This window comes from Schistocerca nitens, chromosome 3 (assembly GCF_023898315.1).
Source record: "Schistocerca nitens isolate TAMUIC-IGC-003100 chromosome 3, iqSchNite1.1, whole genome shotgun sequence".
NCBI lineage: Eukaryota > Metazoa > Arthropoda > Insecta > Orthoptera > Acrididae > Schistocerca > Schistocerca nitens.
In genome coordinates this window covers 713617824-713643559 of record NC_064616.1, presented here as the reverse complement: position 1 = coordinate 713643559, position 25736 = coordinate 713617824, and the positions used below count along the sequence as shown (strand labels likewise).

The window sequence follows — 25736 nt, the reverse complement described above, 5'->3', positions numbered from 1 at the left end:
TACATTATATTACCCTCTTTTCACTTTTCTCAAGACACTATACATTTCATTCTACTGATCTTCTAGGCCTTTGATATCTTCAACAGAATTACAATGGCACTGGCAAACCTCAACGTTTTTATTTCTTCTGCCTGAAATTTAATTCCCTTTCTAAATTTCCCTTTGGTTTCCTTAACAGTTAGCACAATATAGAGATTGAATAGTGCTGGAGATAGGCTACAGCCCTGTCTCACTTCCATTTCAACTACTGCTTGCCTTCAACTCTTATAACTACAATCTTGGCTTTGCACAAGTAGTAGATAACCTTTCACTCTCTGTATTTTATTCCTGCTATCTGCTATTTCAGTAACCTGTGTACACTGTTCTTCCAAGCTTCCACACAAGTATCTATGATTCAGGATTCACTAAACATCAGAAAACTCATTGGAAGCCAATACCAAAGATGTACAATGTGTCCCAACCTTTTAGGGCAAAATTGTACAGATGGTGCAGAATCATAAACCTGGGACAGTCAGAAATGAAAAATTAATTTTTTCTTAGCATAAAAAACTGACATGCATAATTCAATCATGGGAGTAGCAAATAAGGTCCTATCATATAACCTTAAGCAATTCCAAGTCACAACCTGACAGAGAAATGTTGCTAGTGATCTGATAGCAGCAGAGTGTACGGATATTATTCCTGCCATAGCTGTTTTGGCAGTTGAAAATATCATTGGTATTGAAAGAAGCCTTGTCTGTGGAAAATTTAAATCACTGAAGTTTGGCACTGCAGTATTGTACTTGGTAATCCATTCACAGAGCTGACGTCTGAGCTTGAAATCATTTGGTATTATTGCATCCACACACTGTTTGTTATACAGGTATTACTGCTGCTCCACCAATACTATGCACGTTATATTCTTCAAAGTGTGCAATTACTGGCAAGCTGACAGGTGCTTATTGATATATCTCTCCCCACATAATCAAGCATAATCTCTACAAATTCTACACTTTTACTGAGAATCTTGGCCGGCTCTCCTGTGACTTGAGTGACACTGTTCCTCAGACACTGATGTGACAGAAATCATGGGGTAGTGATATGCATATATAAAGATGGTGGTAGTATAGTGTGCACAAGGTATAAAAAGACAGTGCATAGATGGAGCTGTCGTATGTAATCAAGTGATTCATAGGAAAAGGTTTCCGACATGATTATGACTACACAATGGGAATTAACAGACTTTGAACACAGAATCGTAAATGAAGCTGGACACATGGGACATTGCATTTTTGAAATCCTTAGGGAAGTCAATATTTTGTGATCTACAGTGTCAAGAGAGTGCGGAGGATACCAAATTTCAGGCATTACCTCTCACCACGGACAATGCAGTGGCTGATGGTCTTCACTTAACAACTGAGAGAAGCGGCAGTTGTAAAGAGATGTCAATGCTAACAGACAAGCAACAGTGCATCGAAATAACTGCAGAAATCAATGTGGGACATGTGATGAACATATCCATTTGGACAGTGCAGAAAACTTGGTGTTCACAGGCTACGGCAGCAGACGAATGACATGAGTGCCTTTTCTAACAGCAAGACATCACCTGTAGTGCCTCTCCTGGACTCGTGACCATATCGATTGGACCCTAGATGACTGGAAAAATGTGGGCTGGTCAGATGAGTCCCAATTTCAGTTGATAAGAACTGATGGTAGAGTTTGAGTGTGATGCAGACCCCAAGAAGCTGTGGACCCATTATCAACAAGGTCTGTGCAAGATGGTGGTGGCTCCATAATGGTGCAGGGCTGTATTTACATGGAATGGATTGGGTCCTCAGGATGTTCAGCTACTTGGAGACCATTTGCCACCACTCATCGATGTCACATTCCCAAAAAACAATGAAATTTTTATGGATGACAATGTGCCACGTCATCGGGCCACAATTGTTGGCTATTGGTTTGAAGAACATTCTGGACAATTTGAGTGAATGGTTTGGCCCTCAGATCATCTGACATGAATCCCACTGAACACATATGGGACATGATCAAGAGGTCAGTTTCTGCACAAAATCCTGCACTGGCACTACTTTCGCAATTATAGACAGCTATAGACGCAGCATTGTTCAATATTTGTTCAGAGGATTTCCAGTGACTTGTTGAGTCCATGTCGTGTCAAGTTGCTGCACTACGCGTGGCAAAAGGAGGTAGGACATGATATTAGGAGGTATACCACGACTTTTGTTGCTGCAGTGTATGTTTCAATCTGTGGTAATGAGGCAGTTTGCATACAAACACCTCACATGCACTGATTATTGAAGACCTCATGCCACCTGTAATATTTATTTCTGACTATTGGTGCCTTATTTCAAAATTGTCAGTTTATGATCTTCTACTGACCATAAAGATTTGGGATGCACCACAAATTCAGTCACAAAGGAATGACTCCAAGACGATTGCAATCAACACGAATATCATGTACTGTACATCAGGAGATGAGAAACAACAAAACATCTGACCAAAAACAAGTGTAACGCATTGAGCTGTTGAGACACTCTACCACACATATGAAGGGCTCTGCTTCACATTCTTTCGACACTGACACTTGTAATCACATTCTTACATCTGTAGAAGTCACCCAGTACTCTATCATAGCCAACATGCTTGTCAGGTTCCAGAATCAACATAGGGAGATAAGTCATTGGTGATACAAAGTACCATTGTACTCTTCTATGACAGAAATCTACTGGTGAGAATGGTAATACACTGTAAGGATTTTGAATTGCATGATCCCCATATAAGATGTAAAACTGACAATACTCTTCAGTAGTGGTAGACACAGAAGGAGATATCTACATCTAATCTACATTTACATTCATCCTCTGCAAGCCACTGCATGGTGCATAGCCATTCCTTTTCTGATCCATCCACAAACAGAGTGACAGGAAAAAAAAAGTCTATATGCCTCTGTATGAGTCTTAATTTCTCTTATCTTCGAGATCCTTAATAAAAATGTACATTGGTGGCAGTAGAATTGTCCTGTAGTCAGTTTTAAATGCTGGTTCTCTAAATTTTCTCAAAAGAGTGTTTTCCCAAATGAATGTTGTCTTCCCTCTAAGAATTCCCACACGAGTTCCCCAAGTATCTATGTAATACACGCATGTTGATTGAACCTACTGATAACAAATCTAGCAGCCAGTTTCTGAATTGCTTTGATGTCTTCCTTTAATATGACCTGGTGGAGATCCCACACACTTGAACAGTACTCAGGAATGGGTTGGACTAGCGTTCTTGTTGTAATCTCCTTTACAGGTGATCTACACTTGATCTATACTTTCCTAAAATTCTTCCAATAAACCAAAGTTGACCATTCACCTTATGTACCATAGTTGTTAACATGATCATTCTATTTCATATCACTTTGCAATGTTGCACCTACATATTTAATGTATGCAACTGTGTCAAGCAACACAACACTAACACTGTATTTGAACACTAAAGAATTGTTTTTCCTACTCATCTGCTTCAATTTACATGTTTCTACATTTACAGCATGCTGCCATTCATCACACAAATTAGAAAGTTATCTCATATCATCCTACAGTCACTCAGTGACGACACCTTCCCATACACCATAGCATCGTCAGAAAACAGCTGCAAAATGCTGCTCTCCCTGTCTGTCGGATCGTTTATGTATAGAGAGAATAAGAGAGGTCCTATCACACTTCCCTGGAGTCCTACCGATACCCTTGTCTCTGATGAATGGTCATGGTCGAGGACCACATATGTGGTTCTATTACTTAAGAAGTCTTCAAGCCACTAACATATCAGGGAACCTGTTTCATATGGTGACAAACTCTTTCTGTAAACAGAGAAATATGTAATCTGCCTGTTGCCCTTCATCCATAGTTCAAAGGATATCATGTGAGAAAAGCGCAAGCTGAGTTTCACATACGTGACGCTTTGTAAATATATGCTAATTTGTGGACAGAAGTTTTTATGTCTCAAGGAAATGTATTACACCCTAACTCAGAATATGCTCAAGATTTCTGCAGCAAACAAATGTTAAGGATATTGATCTGTAATTCTGTAGGTCCCTTTTACTCTTCTTATTTATACAAGAGCCACCTGAGCTTTTTTTCAGTCACTTCAGACTTTGCACTGAGCGAGAGACTCGTGATAAATACAGGCTGAGAAAGGGGTTAATGCCATAGAGTACTCTCTGCAAAACTGAATTGGGATTCCATTCGGACCTGTCAACTTAACTGTTTTCAACCCTTTCAGTTGCTTCCATGCCACAGGGACGCCTATTAACATGTCCTCTATATCGGAGGCTGTGCGACTGTTAAATGATGATAGATTTGTAGGACCCACCGCAAAATTTAATACTTTACTTTCCTTTTACTGGCTCCTATTGCCACACCAGACTCATCAATGAATGACTTGATAGAAGCCTTTGACTTGCGTATCAGTTTTAATGAGGACCAGAATTTTCTGAGGTTCTCAGCAAGATCTTTTGCTAAGGCGTAAAAGTGGAAGTGGTTGTATGCTTCGCACATTAATCTTTCCTGTGCATGGCATTAGTGAAAGTATGCCTACGACAAAAGGCTAAACTGTTATATGACTGGGCTAATTGAAACTTGAACCTGATATCTATACATATGAATTTTGATAATTAAATAATATAAAAAAATTGTTGACCAAGACTAGATATTTTAAGTCAGTAAAATATGATCGACATTATGTCCACAAATAAATAATTTTTAAAAAAGGTTCCTGTTTCAAATGCAAGGTGTTCTGTTACAAATGACTGAAAATCTATTGCAGTCACAATTAAAGAGAACTACATAGTAACAAATATTTTTACATTCTGGACTCAATAAGTGAAAACTTGCTTTTATAGGATCTCACATATGTGCACAAGATACACTGAACACTAATAATGTTGAGGTTAGTAAATACAATAGATGGGTACCAGTAGCTCCATACAAGCTTCTGAAACAACACATTTTGTAAGTGTTTAAATTTTTCAAGCACAGTCCTATACACATTTTGTAAGTGTTTAAATTTTTCAAGCACAGTCCTATTAAAAGCAGAAAATTAGATGCCTAGGTTGAATGCTGTTCATATTATTTTACAACATGTGTCACTCAAATGAACAATTCGGGTGCCTGCCGCCTTCTCTTGAACAAAAGCCATTACAAAGCATGAGCTTACTGGGCACCAGTAAATTAGTAGATTATTATAAATTAGGAAGTATTGTTAGAGAAAAACAATGACAGCCAAATCAGAGTAAATCTAAACATAAAATATAAAAACACAAAAGTCAAATATATAGGATGATGATATCTAATTTTTGTCACACATATGAAATATGGTTACTATTTAGTAAAATACCTATTATCTGCTCGGAGCTGTGAAACTCTTTTTGTCGTATCCTCAAGCATTGCTTGCACAACGGATAATTTTTCATCATCATCACCTCTCTGATTCAGTTTCAGCATCTTGTTTTCATGCTGCAGCCTCAGAAGTTTTTCCCTGCACAAATGCAAAATCAAATTATAACACATTTCATAATCAACTATCTCATGCCTATTCTTCTGATTACATACAATGGAAGCACTAGAAAACATTAGAAAATTGTCAGGTATAGAAAACGTTAAGATCAATCCTATTATACAGTTAATTATAGATCGCTACTAAGTAATTTAGCAAAAAAATTACAGAGCTCTTAAGAAAGCATAGCTTAAAAAATAAGTCTGCTTGTTCTGTCACCCATTAACATAAAAGGAAACCACACACCCTCAGACGTACACAACAAGACACAGTAGCCAAAAATGAGGCAGAGTTTTATTCCTGTTCTTATGCAATCACATGAGCTATAACAGTTAACACTCCAGGACAGATATACAGAATTTCAGGAAACCATATAATCATTCATCTTAGATAAACAACAATATGAAAAGGAAAGATTGCTACCTACCAACAGAGGATTCATTGAGTGGCAGACAAGCACATTGAAAAAGAGACTGCTAGATGTTATTAGTAGTTATCAGACTACATCCTTCATCAGATGTAAAACACACACACACACACACACACACACACACACACACAGATACATCCATAACTTACACACATGTGACCACTGCTGTCTATGGGCACTAAGGCCCATCTGTGACTGGGTCTGAGGTGCGCAGCAACCTTTGCTGGCGACGGGGAAGAGGGGGGGGGAGGGGGGAGGATAATGTGGGTACAGAAGAGGTATTGGGTGCAGACAGAGAGGGATAGCAGATAGGAGTGGGGGAATATGCTAGTGCTGCCGTGGGAATGGGCAAGGATATAGAGGAGACAGCACAGTGGGCTTGTAGTTACAGTATCAGGAGACTGTATTGGGTGGGGGTGGGCGAAGGGGAGAGGAGATAAGGTGTAGTATTACGGAGGAAAGGATTCTACAGGTATACTAGTGGGATAAAAGGCATATCTACAACTGGAGTGGGAAACTTCAATGATTGCTTCACAGTCTGTCCCATCTGGGTTCTTCCCACCAACACCAGTTTTTCTGAATTGCACAGGTGTGTAAGATAGATTGAGCCAGGAAAAAATGGGAGGGGGGGGGGGGGGGGGAAGGTCTGTAGAAAACTCATGAATTAGTATATCAGTATAAGCAAAGATTATGAATCAAATCCGGCATTAATTTCATGATATCTATCCCCAACTACTTAAACACTTTTACAGTCATATTTTCTGAATATAAAAACTGTGTGGTTTGATAGCTTAGTGTTTAAACATCATATAACACACAATAAATTTGCAGTTTAGTCCTCAGTCAAACCTAGGACTACTTTTTGGTGGTTAATTATTTTCTCCTCTAGCAAAAATTGTTTTAACATAAAAACATCAAACTGCACTGTGGTTCAGTTAACACATCAAACAAATATATTCCTCTACAACTGGGTGATAAGCCATGAAGTTAAGTCTGAGAGAACTACAACTTCCTTTTTTTTCTGAGTTGAGTGTCTATGGCCTGCGTAGTAACAACCAATTGCATTTTAATGTCTAGGTCTTGTTCTTGTTCCAGCTTTGACTTCCTGCCAGTATCTCCTGAGCCCACCAAGAAGTGCCTGTTTATGCTCTTCACACAGAGGTCCTCTCCGTCTTTTGGACATTGATGCCATTTTAAAACCTTCATAGTTGTTCACCAATCTTCTAAATTTGTTCCTGTCACGAATTTCTCTCTATGAGATACCAATCTGCCTGAGATCTTTTCCACATTCTTCAAACCATCTCGGCCCTGTTTTCTTAGATTGGGTGAAACTCCATATTCTTTTTGTTAGTCGGTCACCGTCCATCGCCATGAGATGACCATAAAATAACAATTGTCTCTTCTTAATGGATGCTGTGATAGGTTCTGTCTTGTTGTACAAGTCCTCATTTGCTCTCATTCGCCATTGTCCATCAACCCATCTATTACCTAGGATTTTCCTTAATGTCCTATGCTCTCACTTTTCCATTCACTCAGCTTGACCTTGTGTATTCATGGTCAAAGTTTCGGACACATATAAGTCCTCAGGTTTTACAACTGTATAATAATGTTGGAATTTGCCCCTTATGCTCATAGACTTTTTGTTATAGATATTCTTTGTCCCTTGGTATGCCTGGTCTAACTTCCTCATCCTGACATTAATTGCTTCTTCTTCTAATCCATTCTCCTGGATGACTTCAGTGAGATACCTGAAATTCTTAACTCGTATGATTTTTCCCAGATTGGTGATAATCCATTCAGGTCCATCATAGAAGTTTGTCATATATTTTGTCTTTTGAATAGAGATCTGGAGTCCAACTTTTGCACCAATTTCTGACAGCCTATTTCTCTTGTTGACTGCTGACTCTTTGTTGTTAGCAAAAATGGCCAGGTCATCTGCAAAGGCCAAGCAGTCAATGTACACCCCTTTGTTCTTAGGGCCAAGTCTGAACCGCTCTTCATTTGTTTCTTCTTGGGCCAACAACTTTCTCCACTCTTGAATGGCCTTTTCCAAGACGCAGTTGAAAAGCAATGGGGATAGTCCATCTCCTTGTCTTACGCCCGTTCTGATTGTAAAGGGTTCTGAAATCTCACCAATAACTTTTATTTTTGACACCGTGTTAGTGAGAGTTTGTTTGATCAGCTTTCTTGATGTATCATCCACCCCAAACTCTTCCAAAATATTCATTAATGCCCCTCAGTTGGAGTCATATGCCTTCTGAAAATCAACAAACACGAGCATGTAGTTATTTCCTCCAGTTTTTTATGTTCTTCAGGTTAAAGATCTGTTCTGGGCAAGAAAGGCCCTTTCGGAAACCAGCTTGATATTCCCCAATCAGTTGGTCAAGATGACCTTCTATTCTGTTCTGTATTACTTTGGAGAGAATCTTATATGGAGCAGATACTAATGAGATGCCCCTATAGTTATGGACATTCTTTTTATTGCTTTTTTTGTGTAGAGGATGGATTAAAGCTGACTGCCATTCAGTTGGTATCATCCCAGTTCTCCAGATCTCCTCAAAAAGTTGGACTAGTACATCTATTTGCCAGCTTCAGTAGTTATGCCACTATTGAATCCTCTCCAGCTGCCTTATTATTCTTAAGGTGGTTGTTGATCTCTTTGATCTCCTCTTTACCAGGTGGAGATGAGTTGGGTAGTTTGTGGATCGGGGCACGTACATTGAATCTTTCTTTTGGTTCATCACTGTTATATTTACATTTAAAATACATTTTTACCAGAACTGGCTTTTTCTAAATGAAGAATAAATGATAATTTATCAACAAGATATCATTTAGAAAGTGTCACATACACCGTGTACTTACTCATGTAATTTCATTAACACAATTCTCAATATCAAAAGATCTGCTCTCTCAGGCTAGGGAATGAACACACTTTTATGGCTATCAAAAAATGAAGAAATTGTGAAGATGTGATATTCCTAAACCACTTTCAAAATACAAATGATCATACACTCATAAGATGCACAGTATAAACAGATAGGGTGGTCATTCCGTATGAAATCAACCAATAAAAAAATAAATTTGACCCTTTGTAATTTAGAATTTTGTAATTTTTTGTCATTTTATTCTACCTATCAAAATAAGATAAAATCCGAAATTAAAATTTTTTTGGACATTTTGTTATGGAGTTATTAATTTTTAAAGTTTCCGAAATTGTGCGATTTTTGCCATATTTCGAAACCTTAAAATGGCCATATATCAAAAAGTATTTGATGTACAGACCTGAACATTTGTACCATTTTATTCAGTTTAGTACAGACTTTGAAAATATGTGATGCTTGGCCGAACTGAACAAATTTTTTTTAAATTCTGAATATTTCAAAATGGATCTTTTTGTTTTGGAAAAAAAGTCTGTCAGTTGTACATTATTTGTTAATTTGTGTGCCAAATTTCATGATGGTTTTCCAAAGGGAACATATGAAAATAAATGTTATTTTACTGCTATTTGTATTGACAAATGGTTCCTTAAACTACTCTTAAAATGGAATTATTGAGTACTAATTAAGTACACTTCACTTTATCATTTTAAAATTGTAGTAAACCATACCCTATAACAATACCATAAATAACGTAATGAATAATATGCATTTTCCATTTTATATAACTACCCATTTACAGTAGTTGTAAGTGAGGGAAAGAGGACCAGGTTGCTTTGTGCACATATAATCTTAAAATGCTTAATCTACATCTACATCTACATCTATACTCCGCGAGCCACCTTACGGTGTGTGGCGGAGGGTACTTATTGTACCACTATCTGATCCCCCCTTCCCTGTTCCATTCACGAATTGTGCGTGGGAAGAACGACTGCTTGTAAGTCTCCGTATTTGCTCTAATTTCTCGGATCTTTTCGTTGTGATCATTACGCGAGATATATGTGGGCGGTAGTAATATGTTGCCCATCTCTTCCCGGAATGTGCTCTCTCGTAATTTCGATAATAAACCTCTCCGTATTGCGTAACGCCTTTCTTGAAGTGTCCGCCACTGGAGCTTGTTCAGCATCTCCGTAACGCTCTCGCGCTGACTAAATGTCCCCATGACGAATCGCGCTGCTTTTCGCTGGATCATGTCTATCTCTTCTATTAACCCTGCTGTTCTGTTCACTTTTACTTGACATATATACTGTTCGGGTCAATATGACCCGACATATCAAAATGCTTTAGAAACATAAATTTTGGTACAGTTTTAGCTATCGACATTGTTGTTCTATTCCAGTACCTTGTTAGTAATAATAATAATAATAATAATAATAATAATAATGGTAATAATAATAATAATAACAATGCATACAACTTTATTGAGGGATATTTTTCATTTAAATATGCACATAAATTTGAAACAACAGACAGTTTCCATTACAGGCATTCAACTTAGAAAGCACTACAGTTTTTCCATACTTCTATTCTTATTGTTGACAGTTTAGACGTAAGTATTGACATTTTCTAACAACAGACAGTTGTCATTACAGATATTCATCTTAGAGCACACTACAGTACAGAACACACTACAGTTTTTTTATTACATTCCAACATAGAAAGCACTACAACTTTAGAATCCTCTCTTCTTACTGATTGTAGTTTAGGCACAAGTATTCACATAAATTTGAAACAACAGAATTTTCAATACAATCATCTTATAAAATACTACAGTTCTTTTCTTACTGCTTGCACTGTGGACACAAGTAGGTTACATGTTTCTTGCAAATATGTTTACTACATTTTCCACACACCATGTTTGTTTTATTGTCATTACTTGATGGACAGAACTTACAGCGTGCACGTTTTGTAGATTTTCTTGTTGTTACCGATTCTGACACACCACCCACATCATTCGGGTTTTGGATGCTTGTGACCATTCTCAAAGAATCTTCTGTTCTTGGGAAATGCGTTCTTGATGCAATATGTTCTTTTATCAGTGACTTTCCAAGTTCCTCCAAGAATATTCTCCTTCTAGTCAATTTGCTTGCATTCCAATTAGGGTCAACCGAAATCCACAAAACGTATGCATTATAAGCAGAAACATCAAGAATATTGTAGAAAACTATCATTGGCCACCTATTACTTTTTCGTTTGCATGTATATGTACCTAATAACTGATCAAGCGTGTCTACAGCACCTTTGGTTGAATTATAGTCCAAAATCATTTTTGGCTTCTTATCAGCCCTGTCACTGATTTCCGCATCATGGTGGAGAGTGCTCATAAGTACAACATTCTTGTGTCTCTTAGGAATATAATTAACCACAGTAGTGTCATTTGTGAAGTAAAATGAAGAGCTGTGTACCTCCTTGTTGGTCATTTTGTGTGGAAGCTCCGGCTTATTTTTCCGTATAGTTCCCAACATAGTCAATTTCCTTTTCAGAAGCAGCTGCCCCAAATTGTACGACGTAAAAAAGTTGTCACACGTGATATTCTGACCACGTAACTCAGAAGTGAGATCAGATACCACCCTCATTCCCTGATTTCTTTCTGGTGCCGCTCCACTCACCTTTCCTGTATAAATTTGGGCTTTCAGTACGTATGAAGTTTTGCTGTCACACATGGTCCATATTTTGATCCCATATTTTGCCGGTTTACTTGGGATATACTGCTTGAATGGACAGCGACCTCTAAATGCTACTAACTGCTCGTCAACAGTAACATTTTCTCCTGGATTATACAGTTTAGGAAGGACCTCTACCCACTTCTCCCAAATACTACGAATTGCGGCAAGTTTGTCAGTACGTCGTCTTTCCTCTCTAGTAGATTTCTTGTCAAATCGCAGGACACGTGATATCTTACAGAATGTTTCATGAGACATGGTTGCTCGAAATATGTTTCGCCCAGTATCTTTATCCCACAAACTTTTTGTAGACTCCCCATGAGATCGATATACACCCGCTAGGAGTAAGAGTCCTAAGTATGCATGGAAAACAGAACCATCAATATCTGTCCACTGTTCACCATAAACTCGCTGCCCTTCAATATTTGTCATCTCTATTATTTCATTTTGAAGCGCTGTGTGAAATACTGCTTCAAATGAACATTTTACATCAGATATTCTGCTGACTGCATACCTGGTAACTCCTGGGGTACTCTTGATGATGTTCGAAGCTGGTAGGCGACCATGTTGTGCTGGTGGATGCAACTGCCATTCTATATTCCCATTTTTAGAAAGAAAAGTCTCTACACTATTTTGTATGGGCTGTGGACTGTCGTAACTGTCATCGGAACACTCGCTTTCAGATGCATTGCTGATGTGATCTTCAAACTCAGAAAGTGATCCTTCATCTGGTGAGGCATTTACTATTTCTTCCAACTCACGATCATTCAATGGTCTCATCGCCATGGTGTCACAAGTCAAACTGGGCAGAAACAAAGCATTCCAATTATTGAGAACTGCCAATTATTATTTCCTGGGGAAAGCAACAAACAAGCCCATTGTTGTGAACGCATGGAGCTTTAGGTGATTGTTGAGAGTAAGTTGGAATGATGCAGTCACTATTCCCACACAACACAACAAAAATAATTTTCGCCATTTCCAGATTTTAGAAATAAATACGAGTTACACTAAACATATTTGTGTCGGGTCATTATGACCCGAACATTACATATGCAACTATTACAGTTGAAGCCCAAACTTCTTAAACTTTTTTAAAACCTTTTAAAACACATGCTGCTCATCCATTTTCAGACAAAGTCACAAAGTTTCATAAATATATATTGGTATTTACATAATGTAAAATAACGTTCATATTCGTTTCGGGTCATATAGACCCGAACAGAACAGCAGGGTTAATCCAACCTGGTAAGGGTCCCATACTGATGAGCAATACTCAAGAATCGGACGAACAAGCGTTTTGTAAGCTACTTCTTTCGTCGATGAGTCACATTTTCTTAGAATTCTTCCTATGAATCTCAACCTGGCGCCTGCTTTTCCCACTATTTGTTTTATGTGATCATTCCACTTCAGATCGCTCCGGATAGTAACTCCTAAGTATTTTACGGTCGTTACCGCTTCCAATGATTTACCACCTATGGCATAATCGTACTGGAATGGATTTCTGCCCCTATGTATGCGCATTATATTACATTTATCTACGTTTAGGGAAAGCTGCCAGCTGTCGCACCATTCATTAATCCTCTGCAGGTCTTCCTGGAGTACGTACGAGTCTTCTGATGTTGCTACTTTCTTGTAGACAACCGTGTCATCTGCAAATAGCCTCACGGAGCTACCGATGTTGTCAACTAAGTCATTTATGTATATTGTAAACAATAAAGGTCCTATCACGCTTCCTTGCGGTACTCCCGAAATTACCTCTACATCTGCAGATTTTGAACCGTTAAGAATGACATGTTGTGTTCTTTCTTCTAGGAAATCCTGAATCCAATCACAAACCTGGTCCGATATTCCGTAAGCACGTATTTTTTTCACTAAACGTAAGTGCGGAACCGTATCAAATGCCTTCCTGAAGTCCAGGAATACGGCATCAATCTGCTCGCCAGTGTCTACGGCACTGTGAATTTCTTGGGCAAATAGGGCGAGCTGGGTTTCACATGATCTCTGTTTGCGGAATCCATGTTGGTTATGATGAAGGAGATTTGTATTATCTAAGAACGTCATAATACGAGAACACAAAACATGTTCCATTATTCTACAACAGATTGACGTAAGTGAAATAGGCCTATAATTATTCGCATCTGATTTATGACCCTTCTTGAAAATGGGAACGACCTGTGCTTTCTTCCAGTCGCTAGGTACTTTACGTTCTTCCAGAGATCTACGATAAATTGCTGATAGAAAGGGGGCAAGTTCTTTAGCATAATCACTGTAGAATCTTAAGGGTATCTCGTCTGGTCCGGATGCTTTTCCGCTACTAAGTGATAGCAGTTGTTTTTCAATTCCGATATCGTTTATTTCAATATTTTCCATTTTGGCGTCCGTGCGACGGCTGAAGTCAGGGACCGTGTTACGATTTTCCGCAGTGAAACAGTTTCGGAACACTGAATTCAGTATTTCTGCCTTTCTTCGGTCGTCCTCTGTTTCGGTGCCATCGTGGTCAACGAGTGACTGAATAGGGGATTTAGATCCGCTTACCGATTTTACATATGACCAAAACTTTTTAGGGTTCTTGTTTAGATTGTTTGCCAATGTTTTATGTTCGAATTCGTTGAATGCTTCTCTCATTGCTCTCTTTACGCTCTTTTTCGCTTCGTTCAGCTTTTCCTTATCAGCTATGATTCAACTACTCTTAAACCTATGGTGAAGCTTTCTTTGTTTCCGTAGTACCTTTCGTACATGATTGTTATACCACGGTGGATCTTTCCCCTCGCTTTGGACCTTAGTCGGTACGAACTTATCTAAGGCGTACTGGACGATGTTTCTGAATTTTTTCCATTTTTGTTCCACATCCTCTTCCTCAGAAATGAACGTTTGATGGTGGTCACTCAGATATTCTGCGATTTGTGCCCTATCACTCTTGTTAAGCAAATAGATTTTCCTTCCTTTCTTGGCATTTCTTATTACACTTTTAGTCATTGATGCAACCACTGACTTATGATCACTGATACCCTCTTCTACATTCACGGAGTCGAAAAGTTCCGGTCTATTTGTTGCTATGAGGTCTAAAACGTTAGCTTCACGAGTTGGTTCTCTAACTATCTGCTCGAAGTAATTCTCGGACAAGGCAGTCAGGATAATGTCACAAGAGTCTCTGTCCCTGGCTCCAGTTCTGATTGTGTGACTATCCCATTCTATACCTGGTAGATTGAAGTCTCCCCCTATTACAATAGTATGATCACGAAACTTCTTCACGACGTTCTGCAGGTTCTCTCTGAGGCGCTCAACTACTACGGTTGCTGATGCAGGTGGCCTATAGAAGCATCCGACTATCATATCTGACCCACCTTTGATACTTAACTTAACCCAGATTATTTCACATTCGCATTCGCTAATAACTTCACTGGATATTATTGAATTCTTTACTGCTATAAATACTCCTCCACCATTGGCGTTTATCCTATCCTTGCGGTATATATTCCATTCTGTGTCTAGGATTTCGTTACTGTTCACTTCCGGTTTTAACCAACTTTCCGTTCCTAATACTATATGCGCACTATTTCCTTCAATAAGAGATACTAATTCAGGAACCTTGCCCTGGATACTCCTGCAGTTTACCAATATTACGTTAACTTTTCCTGTTTTTGGTCTCTGAGGACGGACGTTCTTTATCAACGATGATAATGTTCTCTCTGGTAAGCTGTCAGGTATTTTATCGTTTCGCCCAAGGGGGGGTCCCTCTAACCTAAAAAACCCCCGTGTGCACGCCACACGTACTCTGCTACCCTAGTAGCTGCTTCCGGTGTGTAGTGCACGCCTGACCTGTCTAGGGGGGCCCTACAGTTCTCCACCCAATAACGGAGGTCGATGAATTTGCAACCATTATAGTCGCAGAGTCGTCTGAGCCTCTGGTTTAGACCCTCCACACGGCTCCAAACCAGAGGACCGCGATCGACTCTGGGCACTATGCTGCAGATATTAAGCTCAGCTTGCACTCCGCGTGCGATGCTGGTTGTCTTCACCAAATCAGCCAGCCGCCGGAAGGAACCAAGGATGGCCTCAGAACCCAAGCGGCAGGCGTCATTCGTTCCGACATGTGCTACTATCTGCAGCCGGTCACACCCAGTGCGTTCAATAGCTGCCGGAAGGGCCTCCTCCACATTACGGACGAGACCCCCCGGCAAGCACACCGAGTGCACACTGGCATTCTTCCCCGACCTACCCGCTATTTTCCTGAGGGGCTCCATAACCCGCCTAACGTTGGAGCTCCCTATAACTAATAGGCCCGCCCTCTGTGACTGTCGGGACCTTGCCGGAGAATCGGCCACTGGCCCAACAGGCGAGGCATCCTGTGGTGGCTCGGAAACGATGTCATCACCACTAGGAAGCACCCCGTACCTGTTGGAAAGGGGTAAGGCAGCCGCCACGCGGCCAGATCCCACCTTCGCCTTTCGGCCAGGCACGCGCGAGCCCACCACTGTCCGCCATTCACCCTGGAGTGATGGCTGACCGGTAAGATGCTCACTGCCGGAAGACGCAGCGACATCAGGGGTTCCATGTGATTCCAAGGCCACCGAAGTAGGCATAGGTCTCACCACAGTTGCCCCAACGCCACTACGAGCCGACGCCTGCGCCTCGAGCTCGATGAGCCTAACAGACAAAGCCTCCACCTGTCCCCGAAGAGTGGCCAATTCTCCTTGCGTCCGCTCACAACAACCACAGTCCCTACACATGACTATGTTTACCCTACTCTATACGGTGACAAATTCCCAAGATAATCTTCTGATGAGCTACTCTGATAATCAAGAAACACTCACTGAAATACGAGACGCGAAAACTACGCTAGGTTTTCCCAGAAAAACTATTTAAAAGCTAAGCGCAGCAAATAAGTACAAAAACACTGTTATTGAAATAAAAGGTTCTACCTAGTAAGCACTCGAACACGCAAGAAATTACAAAAATAAACTAGTAATTACACAGATAACTGAAAATAAGTCGCTGCTGTTTGTAAAATATGTAAGAAGCAAACGGTGTACTCGCCTTAGTAGTAGCAGGAGCTAGCGATGCGCTCTCGCTGACGGTCTAACTGACACCCAATAAAATGTTGAAAGGCACCTGTTGGAATATGACAAGTACCTAGTGCAGTCCACAAAGTGGAGTATTGTACTTGTTGTATTCCGACATGAGGGTTCAAAGTTTTATTGGGAAATTATTCATTTCAAATCGTAACACTGGTACATTTGTACCACTTTGTCACCTAAGGATGTTCATATAGAATGAAACCAGTGGCTAACTACATGCACATAAAATAATAGTGAAAGTGGTTTTATTAACACTCATATTACGAAGCACAACATAATCAAATATTAACTTCATTCCAATTGTTTGATTGGGGTAAAGCATAAATGCCGTCAGTCACTTCTACATGACAAATGATGAGCAAGCAGCATAAAAAAGAAGCTTGGAACATTTTTTAATACAACCATAGCAGACACAGGGACACAAATGTATCAGGCATTTATTCCTATGAGCAAAGCCAAAGGTAATGGTAAAGCAAAAATTGGTTTTGTTCATAAAATTCAGGTGGGTCCAGATGCGGCATGCTTCTGAACATTCACACAACATCTTGCTTGCACTTATGACAAACGGTGGGTGACTTCTGTGCTATCCAGAGGCGAAGGTGAAAACACAGAAGTAAAGATTTTATTTACATATCAGCATGGGTCAGCTCTTTCTTTTTCAAAGCCAAAAAATCAGATAAATTGACTAATAAAAAAACTTCATATTTTGTAAATTAAATCCCTTAACTGCAGCTTGAAAGAACATACAGACTGCCAGATGAAGAGCTGCTAAAAGCCTCAGATTATATTGGAAAAGAACGTTACGTTACAATTATTTATGTCATTATTGCTTGGAAGAACTAGGTTACATCATTTAAAAGAAAAGTGCAACACATCTTTTTAGATTCAAATAAGATTGTTATTGGGTCACCATAACATCTTTCTTGTTGAAGACGAGTAAAAAATTTCTCTTTGCATGGCACTCAAATAACACACTCTTTGCATGGCACTCAAATAACACATTGTTAAATAATTACAGCTACCTCATTGTTTGATTAATAATATTGATTAAATTTAATGTATCTGTAAAACGAAGACATCATTAAGGAGTCTGTTTTGAGAATGTGTTGTTATGGTGTATGTTAAAATATCTTCACAGTTAACACAGGACAGTCAAATGCGAATTTAAATATAAGTGTACAGTTATAATACTGTAATACATTGTCACTCAATACAAAATATTGATTTGACAGCCTTTTTAGGTTTTGACATATTACATCTTAGTAACAAGTCCAAAGCCCTACACACTGATCATGAGGTGCTGCACTAATCAGTAGAATAAAATTTATTTTAATATGTTCCAACTGGAGCACCATCATGAAATTTGGCACACACATTAACATATATTGTGCGAGTAATGAATTGTTATGAATATCATCAATTAGCATACACTTTTAAAGTTTATAAGAAACTGAATAAGATATGTAAGTCAAATAATTTTTGAGATATGCTGACTTTAAGGTTTCAAAACATAACAAATATCACATAATTCTGGAAGTTTTAAAAATTAATAGCTCAAAAAAGAATGGGCAAAAAAAATTTTAATTTGGAGTTTTTCATGCAAACAACTATAAGTTTACAAAAAATTATCAATATCTGAGACATCAAGAACCAGACCATTGGCTGCTTTCATATGGACTGACCCAATATAAAGCTTGAAGGAAACAGACTCAGGCAAGAAGTTAGAAAAATGTAGATTATGCTGCCTAATATAAGAATATGGAGTTATACCACATTAAATTAGGCAACAATTCAACATCTTACAAAATAAAGGTTATACAGATTTTAGCAAAAGAGGATGAGAAATTATTTAACAAAGGCATGTAAGCAAACAGCAAAAGATGTTGCAGGTATGAAGAAAGCAAAAGAAAAGAATATTTCAGATGGAACAAAGCGGCTATTCAAGAGGAGGTGAGAGTTTCAAGGAAACAACTGTAGAGACGTGATAGAGTATTCTGACTTAAATAAAACTATTCAATACTGTCGTCAAAGAGGTAAACAATATAATAAAAAATTGATAACAGATACAACTGAAAATAATTACAGTATGAAGAAAACAAAACAGAAACTTATGTGGGGTAGACATCACATTTCATCAGTTAAGATGGGGAATGCCACAGTAATTAACAACAGAGAGGAAACTGTACAAATGTTCTTAAATTTTTGTATGGTTTAGTCAATGAATACGGAGAACTGGTACTAACAAAATTGACATTCCAGAAGTAATGTCAGATAAGGGAGACATTTGTGGTATGAAGAAAGGAAAGGTGCCTGGAGATGATGATGTTTCGATTCAAATATTTAATGCTTGAGGCAAAGCAATAGATGACTGTTCCCCAAGTCTGTAAAAATGGTGTAATTATTCTACTTTCTACAAGAAAGATGACAGCTTTACCTATTTTATCACAGAATGGACCACTCGCAAGTCATTAACAAATGTATATAACTGCACAATGAATAGGAGTTACCATGCTGTATGGGATTCCTACATTTTGAGAAAAATATTAATTAACTTTCAGTAAAATCTCTAATAAGAGTCCTAGAAATACTAGATACTTTTTCAACCTATGTTAGTATACTGAAAAATATATACATCAGTGCTAGAGCTTCCATTATACTCCATATGGACAAGGAAAAACAAGAACTGAAAGCAGAGTAAGGCAAGGAGAGTGCACATAGCAACAACTATTCTTTTCTTAGTAGCAGAGAATATTTTCAGATCACTAAACTGGAAAAAAGAATAAGTAATATATGTTAATATGCCAGAACAATCTTTATTTTGCTGAGGATATTGTACTTTTTGTTTCCTGTGTAGGTAAACTTCAACAACACATGGAAGAACAAAGCAAGTTTGAAGGTAGGCTTGAAAATCAGTTACAGAGAAACTAAAATAATGTGTATAGCATTAATGGAAATTCCTGGATGGAGCAATGCGGGAAAAAAAAAGGGAAAAGCAACCACTCACCTATAGTGGACCAATGAGGAGAGCACAGTAATACAGAAAAGAAAACAACATTCATACTAGCTTTCAAGCACTATTTCTTTTTCTAGCATTAGTACACACTCCTGTGGTCACGGCAAGACTCTTTTCATAGCCACAGGAGCGTGCATTTGGGTGCCTGTGTGTGTGTGTGAATGAGTGTACTATTGCTAGAATAAGAGCTAGTGTGAATACTGTTTTGTTATGTGTTACTGTGCTCCATGAACATAACCACTATAGGTGAGTGTTTCCTTTCCTCTACAATAATGTGCAATCAGTATATCAAAAATAAAATAGCAAAAAATTAAAAATGAAGACACACAGCCCCAGTTAATGACTATTATATTCATAGCAGTTGAGGACAGCAATTGGATCAATAGCAGATTATACATGACAGCATAAACAGAAACCGTCAAATTCAGTATATACATCCTCCGTGGAAAGAGTCCTGTACTCCATACACATACCTCTTGCACAGACCGTAAACACTTGAGTTAAACATTCACATCACTCTTAACAGTAAATAAAAGGGGCACAAACAAATTATAAATAAACAGAAATCTTCAAATGATCAATTCTTTCACACCCACTATCACCACCATCACCACTTCATGTTTCAATAAACTTGCAGATTTCCTCAGAAATATCATGTACTTTTCATGTTTTGTAAACGTTATCTTAATCTTTCCCATCTCTCTTTTAATTTTACAGTTTTCTCTATACACTGGATAGTTATAAATACCTGTATACATTGCAGGACACTGATACAGATCATGTTCATGTCCATTAATTAGTGCACTCGTGGAGCATGCTGAAAAAATTAACAGTTCCACTTTCTGACACCAGATGAAAATATGGCACTGTAAGCAATCTGGCACTGTAAGCAGTCAAAATGTGAAATGTTTCTTGTTTCGACATCAGTATGCTATTTGTCACTTAGTGATGCACGTTCATTTCCAGTGAAAGTGTAAATGGTTAAGAAGGCTGAAGTTTTCCATACAAAATGCAATTGCTATTGCGAAGAAAGACCACGGACTGCTGGTAAAGTTGTTTTATCAGAAAGCCGGCAACAGCAGTGCTGCATTGTAGGAATATTACTGACAGAAGCAGCTGCAAAGAGGCTTCCTGTCAATAAATGGGCTAAAGAATATGGTCAAGACAGCTGAAGAAACATGTGCATTAGGTGGTGCAGCAGGGAGAGGGAGGTGGCCCATTCCCATGGCAGTTGTTGATGAAGTTGCTGTAGCTATAGCCGACCGTGCAGCAAATGCCTCAAATCCTGCAGCCAATGCTCAATCTGTGTCATGGGAATTCACCCATTAACAACAACATTATCAGCTTCATGACATATCCAACACCCAAAATGCATCACTGGTAATTGATAGCTTGTATTAAAGCGTTCTTTCACATAAAATGAAGGGTGAAGAAAAAAATGCTGCACTTTGAGATCGGCATGTTATTCCTCAGCCAGATTCAAGAGAAAAGTTTATCTAGCAAAATCAGACTGTGTCATTTTGAAAACACCTGTATGGAAATGACGAGCTAGCAACACAGTCACAATGTGCAGCATATAGAGGAATGTGTATCACCCTACACTACCATACCAGCCACTGTAGCTCACTGAGTAGACTACTGGGACATCAAACCCACATCCACCACTAAGTTATGGTTCGAATCCTTGTCAGGTTCCTTTCTTATTTTCTAGATATCTGGTCCCTAGTTCTCATCATTTATAAGCACGATATTCTTTTCTCATGTGACAATAGCATATCACATGGCAGTCCGATCCATTAAACTTTGTGCTTGTGTCTACTAACCACATAGTGCACAAACATAACTGGTCTTGTCAAGCTCATGTAAGGCAACTTCCTGATGGAGTAAACAAATGATGAATATGTCAACATGCTTTTGGTGCCAGGTGCATCTGATAAACAAGCTGCTGCTACCTCTCCTACTCGTGCATATGGTGCATGGTACCCTCACAGGCACCTTCCCAATAAGAATGTTTTCCTTTGCCTGGCTCAACACCTTAAGGAAGCCAGTAATCTTCGTCCCCAAGTAACGGACAGAGATCATCCAAGGACTACACGTACTCCACAAACAGAGGACATGATTCCTGAAACCATTCACCAATCACCTCGGCAAAGTACCCATAATATTGCAAGGCAGTTCCAGATATGTCAAAGACTGATTTCTGAAGTGCTGCATGATGAAGAATTGCATCCATATCCTTACACATTGACTCAACACCTGGGGCCAGAAGACCGAATTCAATGAGTACAGTTCTGTGAATGGCTTTTGTACCAAGTGGAAGATAACGAACATTTTATAAGGAATTTGATATGGACTGACGAACCTAACCTCCACAACAGCCATTATTGGTCGGAACACAACCCATGTTACCCATGAACATGGCTTCCAGACATGCTTTGGCATAAACCTGCAGGCTGGAATTGTGGGAGGAGTGCTTTTGGACCCTTATCTACTGCCGAAGAAGTTGAATGCACCTCTGTAATGTACATTTCTTTACAATACTTTGCTTGATGCATTAGAAAACATTCCACTTGGTGTTCGGCAAGAGCTATGGTTTCAGGATGCTGGTGCACTGTCACACTTTGAAATGAATGTGCATAACTATTTAAATGAAGTGTTTCCAGGGAACTGGATTGGTTGTGGAGGCCCAATGTTCTGGCCTCCACGTCTCCTGGACCTTAAGCCACAACTTTTATATTTGTGAGGATACTTAAAGGAACAAGTTTATAGTACTCCACCCATGAATGTACACAACCTAATAGCTCATGTGAATGCCATTTCGGTAATGGTGGATGCAGGTGTGTTGCGTAGGGTCCAGCAAAGTACGATCCTGCAAGTGACGAAGTGTTTGTAAATGCAAGGTGGTCACTCCGAACATCTTCTCTGAAGTTAATATTACTTGTACGTGTATGTATCATCTCTGGGAAGATAATCCTGGATGTCATACATACAGAATGGAATTATTGTACTTAGAATAATGTGCAATCTAGTGTAGCCTACCTATAGCGTTTTTCGTAACTCACTGGCTACAGACAATCGTACTGTTTCTACTGTTATTTTCTGTTGGCTTTATTTGCATTTTGGACAAAACAAAGTGGTCATTTGAAAGAAGTTCATGTTACTCTTAATGTTTAAATAAAGGTAACAGTAAGAGAAAGAAATACATAAGATATTGCATTGTGGAGGTGTAAATTGGATACAATTTGATGCTTTAACTGAAAAAATGTTAGGCGCGAATCTGACTCAAACACTGGTGAGTCTGCATATCCATTCCCCATGGCATTGCCTCATCTCACTGAGCTAATGAGATAGCTTCACCACAGTGCAAAGTTCATGCTACCTGTTTTTCGCCACACTGCACATAGTTACAGCATTGCAAGAGCCTTGTTTTTCACATTGCATTTCTATTAAACCCATTAGCATGACTACTAAATGACTTTCATAGTTAAAACTTTTTTGATAGTTAAACTTTTTTCTTGAATTGGAATGACAAATTGCATGCTGACCACCAGAAGCAGCATTTTTTCTTCACCCTGTATAGTGGCTGCCTCCTCATTTCAACCCCCAAAGAATTACAAAGCTACAACCAAGTTATGAAAGTGTGTGTACGGATGTCTGTGTGGTTGTGTGTGTGTGAATGTGTGTACCTTTACTAGAAAAAGAGCAAGAGCTCTAAAGCTAGTTGAATAAACTTTCCTGTTACATGTTTCCATGTTCCATACATCAGTCTGCCATAGGTGAGTGGTTGCCTTTCCTTATTTTACACATTATTATTCCAAATAAACTTGATTCAAGCATGGATTTTCCCCATGCATTTATTAAAAACTACACCATGAATTTTCTATCATTTTTCTCTGTCAATTTAAAATGGAAGGAAAGTACACTAATACTTACTTAATTTCAGGAGCTATCATGTTTTCAGGCACAGTTTCAACTAGAAGAGTATCTGGTGTACAGTTTCCACGCTGCTGCAGTTGTGAATACTTCAGTTCCTCATTTGTCTCTTTCAGGGAATCACGCTCAATGATTAGCCTCTACCAGCATAAAAGACAACACTCAGTTAAGTAGTGCATATCTGAAAGAAAAAATACTGAAGTGCAGTTACATGTAATACACAGTCAATACCTGATTTTCCCTCTGGAGGGCATGCAGTCTTTCTTGAAGTTTTTTACTTTCAAATTCAACTCTATCGGCTCTTTTTGTTTCCTCAATTAATTTTTCATCTAATTCTGCTACTTGTTTCTTATACATTTCTAACTGCTGCTTCAGTGTTCCACTTTTCCTCAACTCCTACAAAGAAAAAGGAACTTTATCAGCAAATTATGTTGCACTTCACTTTTTATTCTACTTTTTAGAAAATATATTTTCACTTTAGTTCCATGGTGAATGTCATTCAGTCAAAGGGAAGTAACAGACTAACAGTATTTTAACATTAAGAAGATACTCAGTTTTAAATGTTTTCTGTCCGGAAACAAAGATCTTCTGGTTTCTCATTCAGAAGCATCTTATCGTTCCTGCATGTTCTTTGCTTGTATTGTAAAAACCTAAATCAAAATGGTTCAATAACAGAAGAAATACAGTTCTTCCACACACCTATTTAGTGTTTTAATCCTTCATCACAGTGTGCAATCTCTAAGTCAGTATCTCATGAAACAAAATGAAACTTTTCCTTATATATTGGAAAACTGGTTATATGTAATACCTCAAGATTAACATAACAGAGCACTTACTGAGGAACCAGCCATTACTGATGAAACTGGCCATTTAGGCCATTATTTAGTGTGTTACTGGCACATATGTAATTGATGTATCTTCAAGTGTAATAGATACTACAAAGGACCAAGCTTCAAGGTTTATTTTTTCTATTTGCTCTAGTTCTTTGATAGATTACAAATTTTAAATAATGATGACAGAAAGTATAATTATCCTCCCAAGAAAAAAGTGTGAAGTGAGTTATTGAGCAATTCCTTCCTCTTGAGCTTCCAAATTTTCTTGCTCACTCAAACAACATGACATATTTGTAGCAGAATTACAGCAAACTGCCAAAGCTGATCAGTATAAGCACAAAATTATGTCAATGCAATCAAAATGGCTCAGCCACCCATGACAGCAGCTATTATGTTTGCCAATGTTTCTTTCGAAATAATACTATAAATTGACAACAGAAGGCAGCAACAGTCAAGGGACAGGTAGGGCGACATCTGTACAGTGTTCTCATATGAAATGAGTCCATTTTGACAAATAGGTGGCTCAAGTATCGAGAAAATTATGGTCTGATCTATACTTGGCTGCAGTTTTTAAAAAAAAATTCGTACTAGCACCTTCTAAAGCTGCAATTAATACCAACTACTTCAAATCCTCACATATATACATCTACATCTACATCTATACTCCGCAAGCCACCCAACGGTGTGTGGCGGAGGGCACTTTACGTGCCACTGTCATTACCTCATGATATGCAGGATGTATCATAATTAATAGCGTAAGAGCATACAGCTGAAAGTACACAATACTAGATGTAAAACAGTCTCAGTAAACATAGGTTGCAAATGAACCATTTGTGAGATAATTGCGACTTTGTGGTTACCAGCCACCACTGATGTGATTATGTGTAAACGCTGCATGTCAGTCCATGGTTCTTTGTTTACATTTGAGACATGGAGTAAAGAGAATGGATACAACAGTACAGTACACAGTCAGAGTGCCACTCGTGTCAGTTGTTTGTGGAGTGACAAGGAGTATGTGGATATGCATTTCATGTATGGCAGAGCTAACAGCAATGCGCGGGAAGGTGCATGTTTGTACCAAGAAGCATACACTGCCCAAAGGAATCCCAAGAGTTCTACATTTACAAGGTACATCAATCCTTCTGAAAAGCTGGTAACTTTGCACATGCACACCTCAGTTTAGTAGTGCATATCTCAAAGAGAGAATACTGGAGTAACGTGTAATACACAGTCAATACCTGATTTTCTCTCTGGAGGGCATGGATTACAACTGTGCTTGAAGATGTGGTGCTGGAAACAGTTGAACACTCCAAGAATC

The 25736-nt window shown here is 38.7% G+C and overlaps 1 protein-coding gene across 1 annotated transcript in view; it reads right to left on the bottom strand.

The window, feature by feature from the left end:
* LOC126249729 (protein Hook homolog 3-like) overlaps nt 1-25736 on the bottom strand; it is a 199012-nt gene that overhangs the window by 31523 nt on the left and 141753 nt on the right. The window contains exons 9-11 of the mRNA XM_049951409.1: nt 23817-23981; nt 23586-23725; nt 5374-5514 (exon numbers count right to left, since the gene is read on the bottom strand). Coding sequence (XP_049807366.1) covers nt 5374-5514; nt 23586-23725; nt 23817-23981 — 446 coding nt within the window. The remainder of the gene's footprint in view (nt 1-5373; nt 5515-23585; nt 23726-23816; nt 23982-25736) is intronic.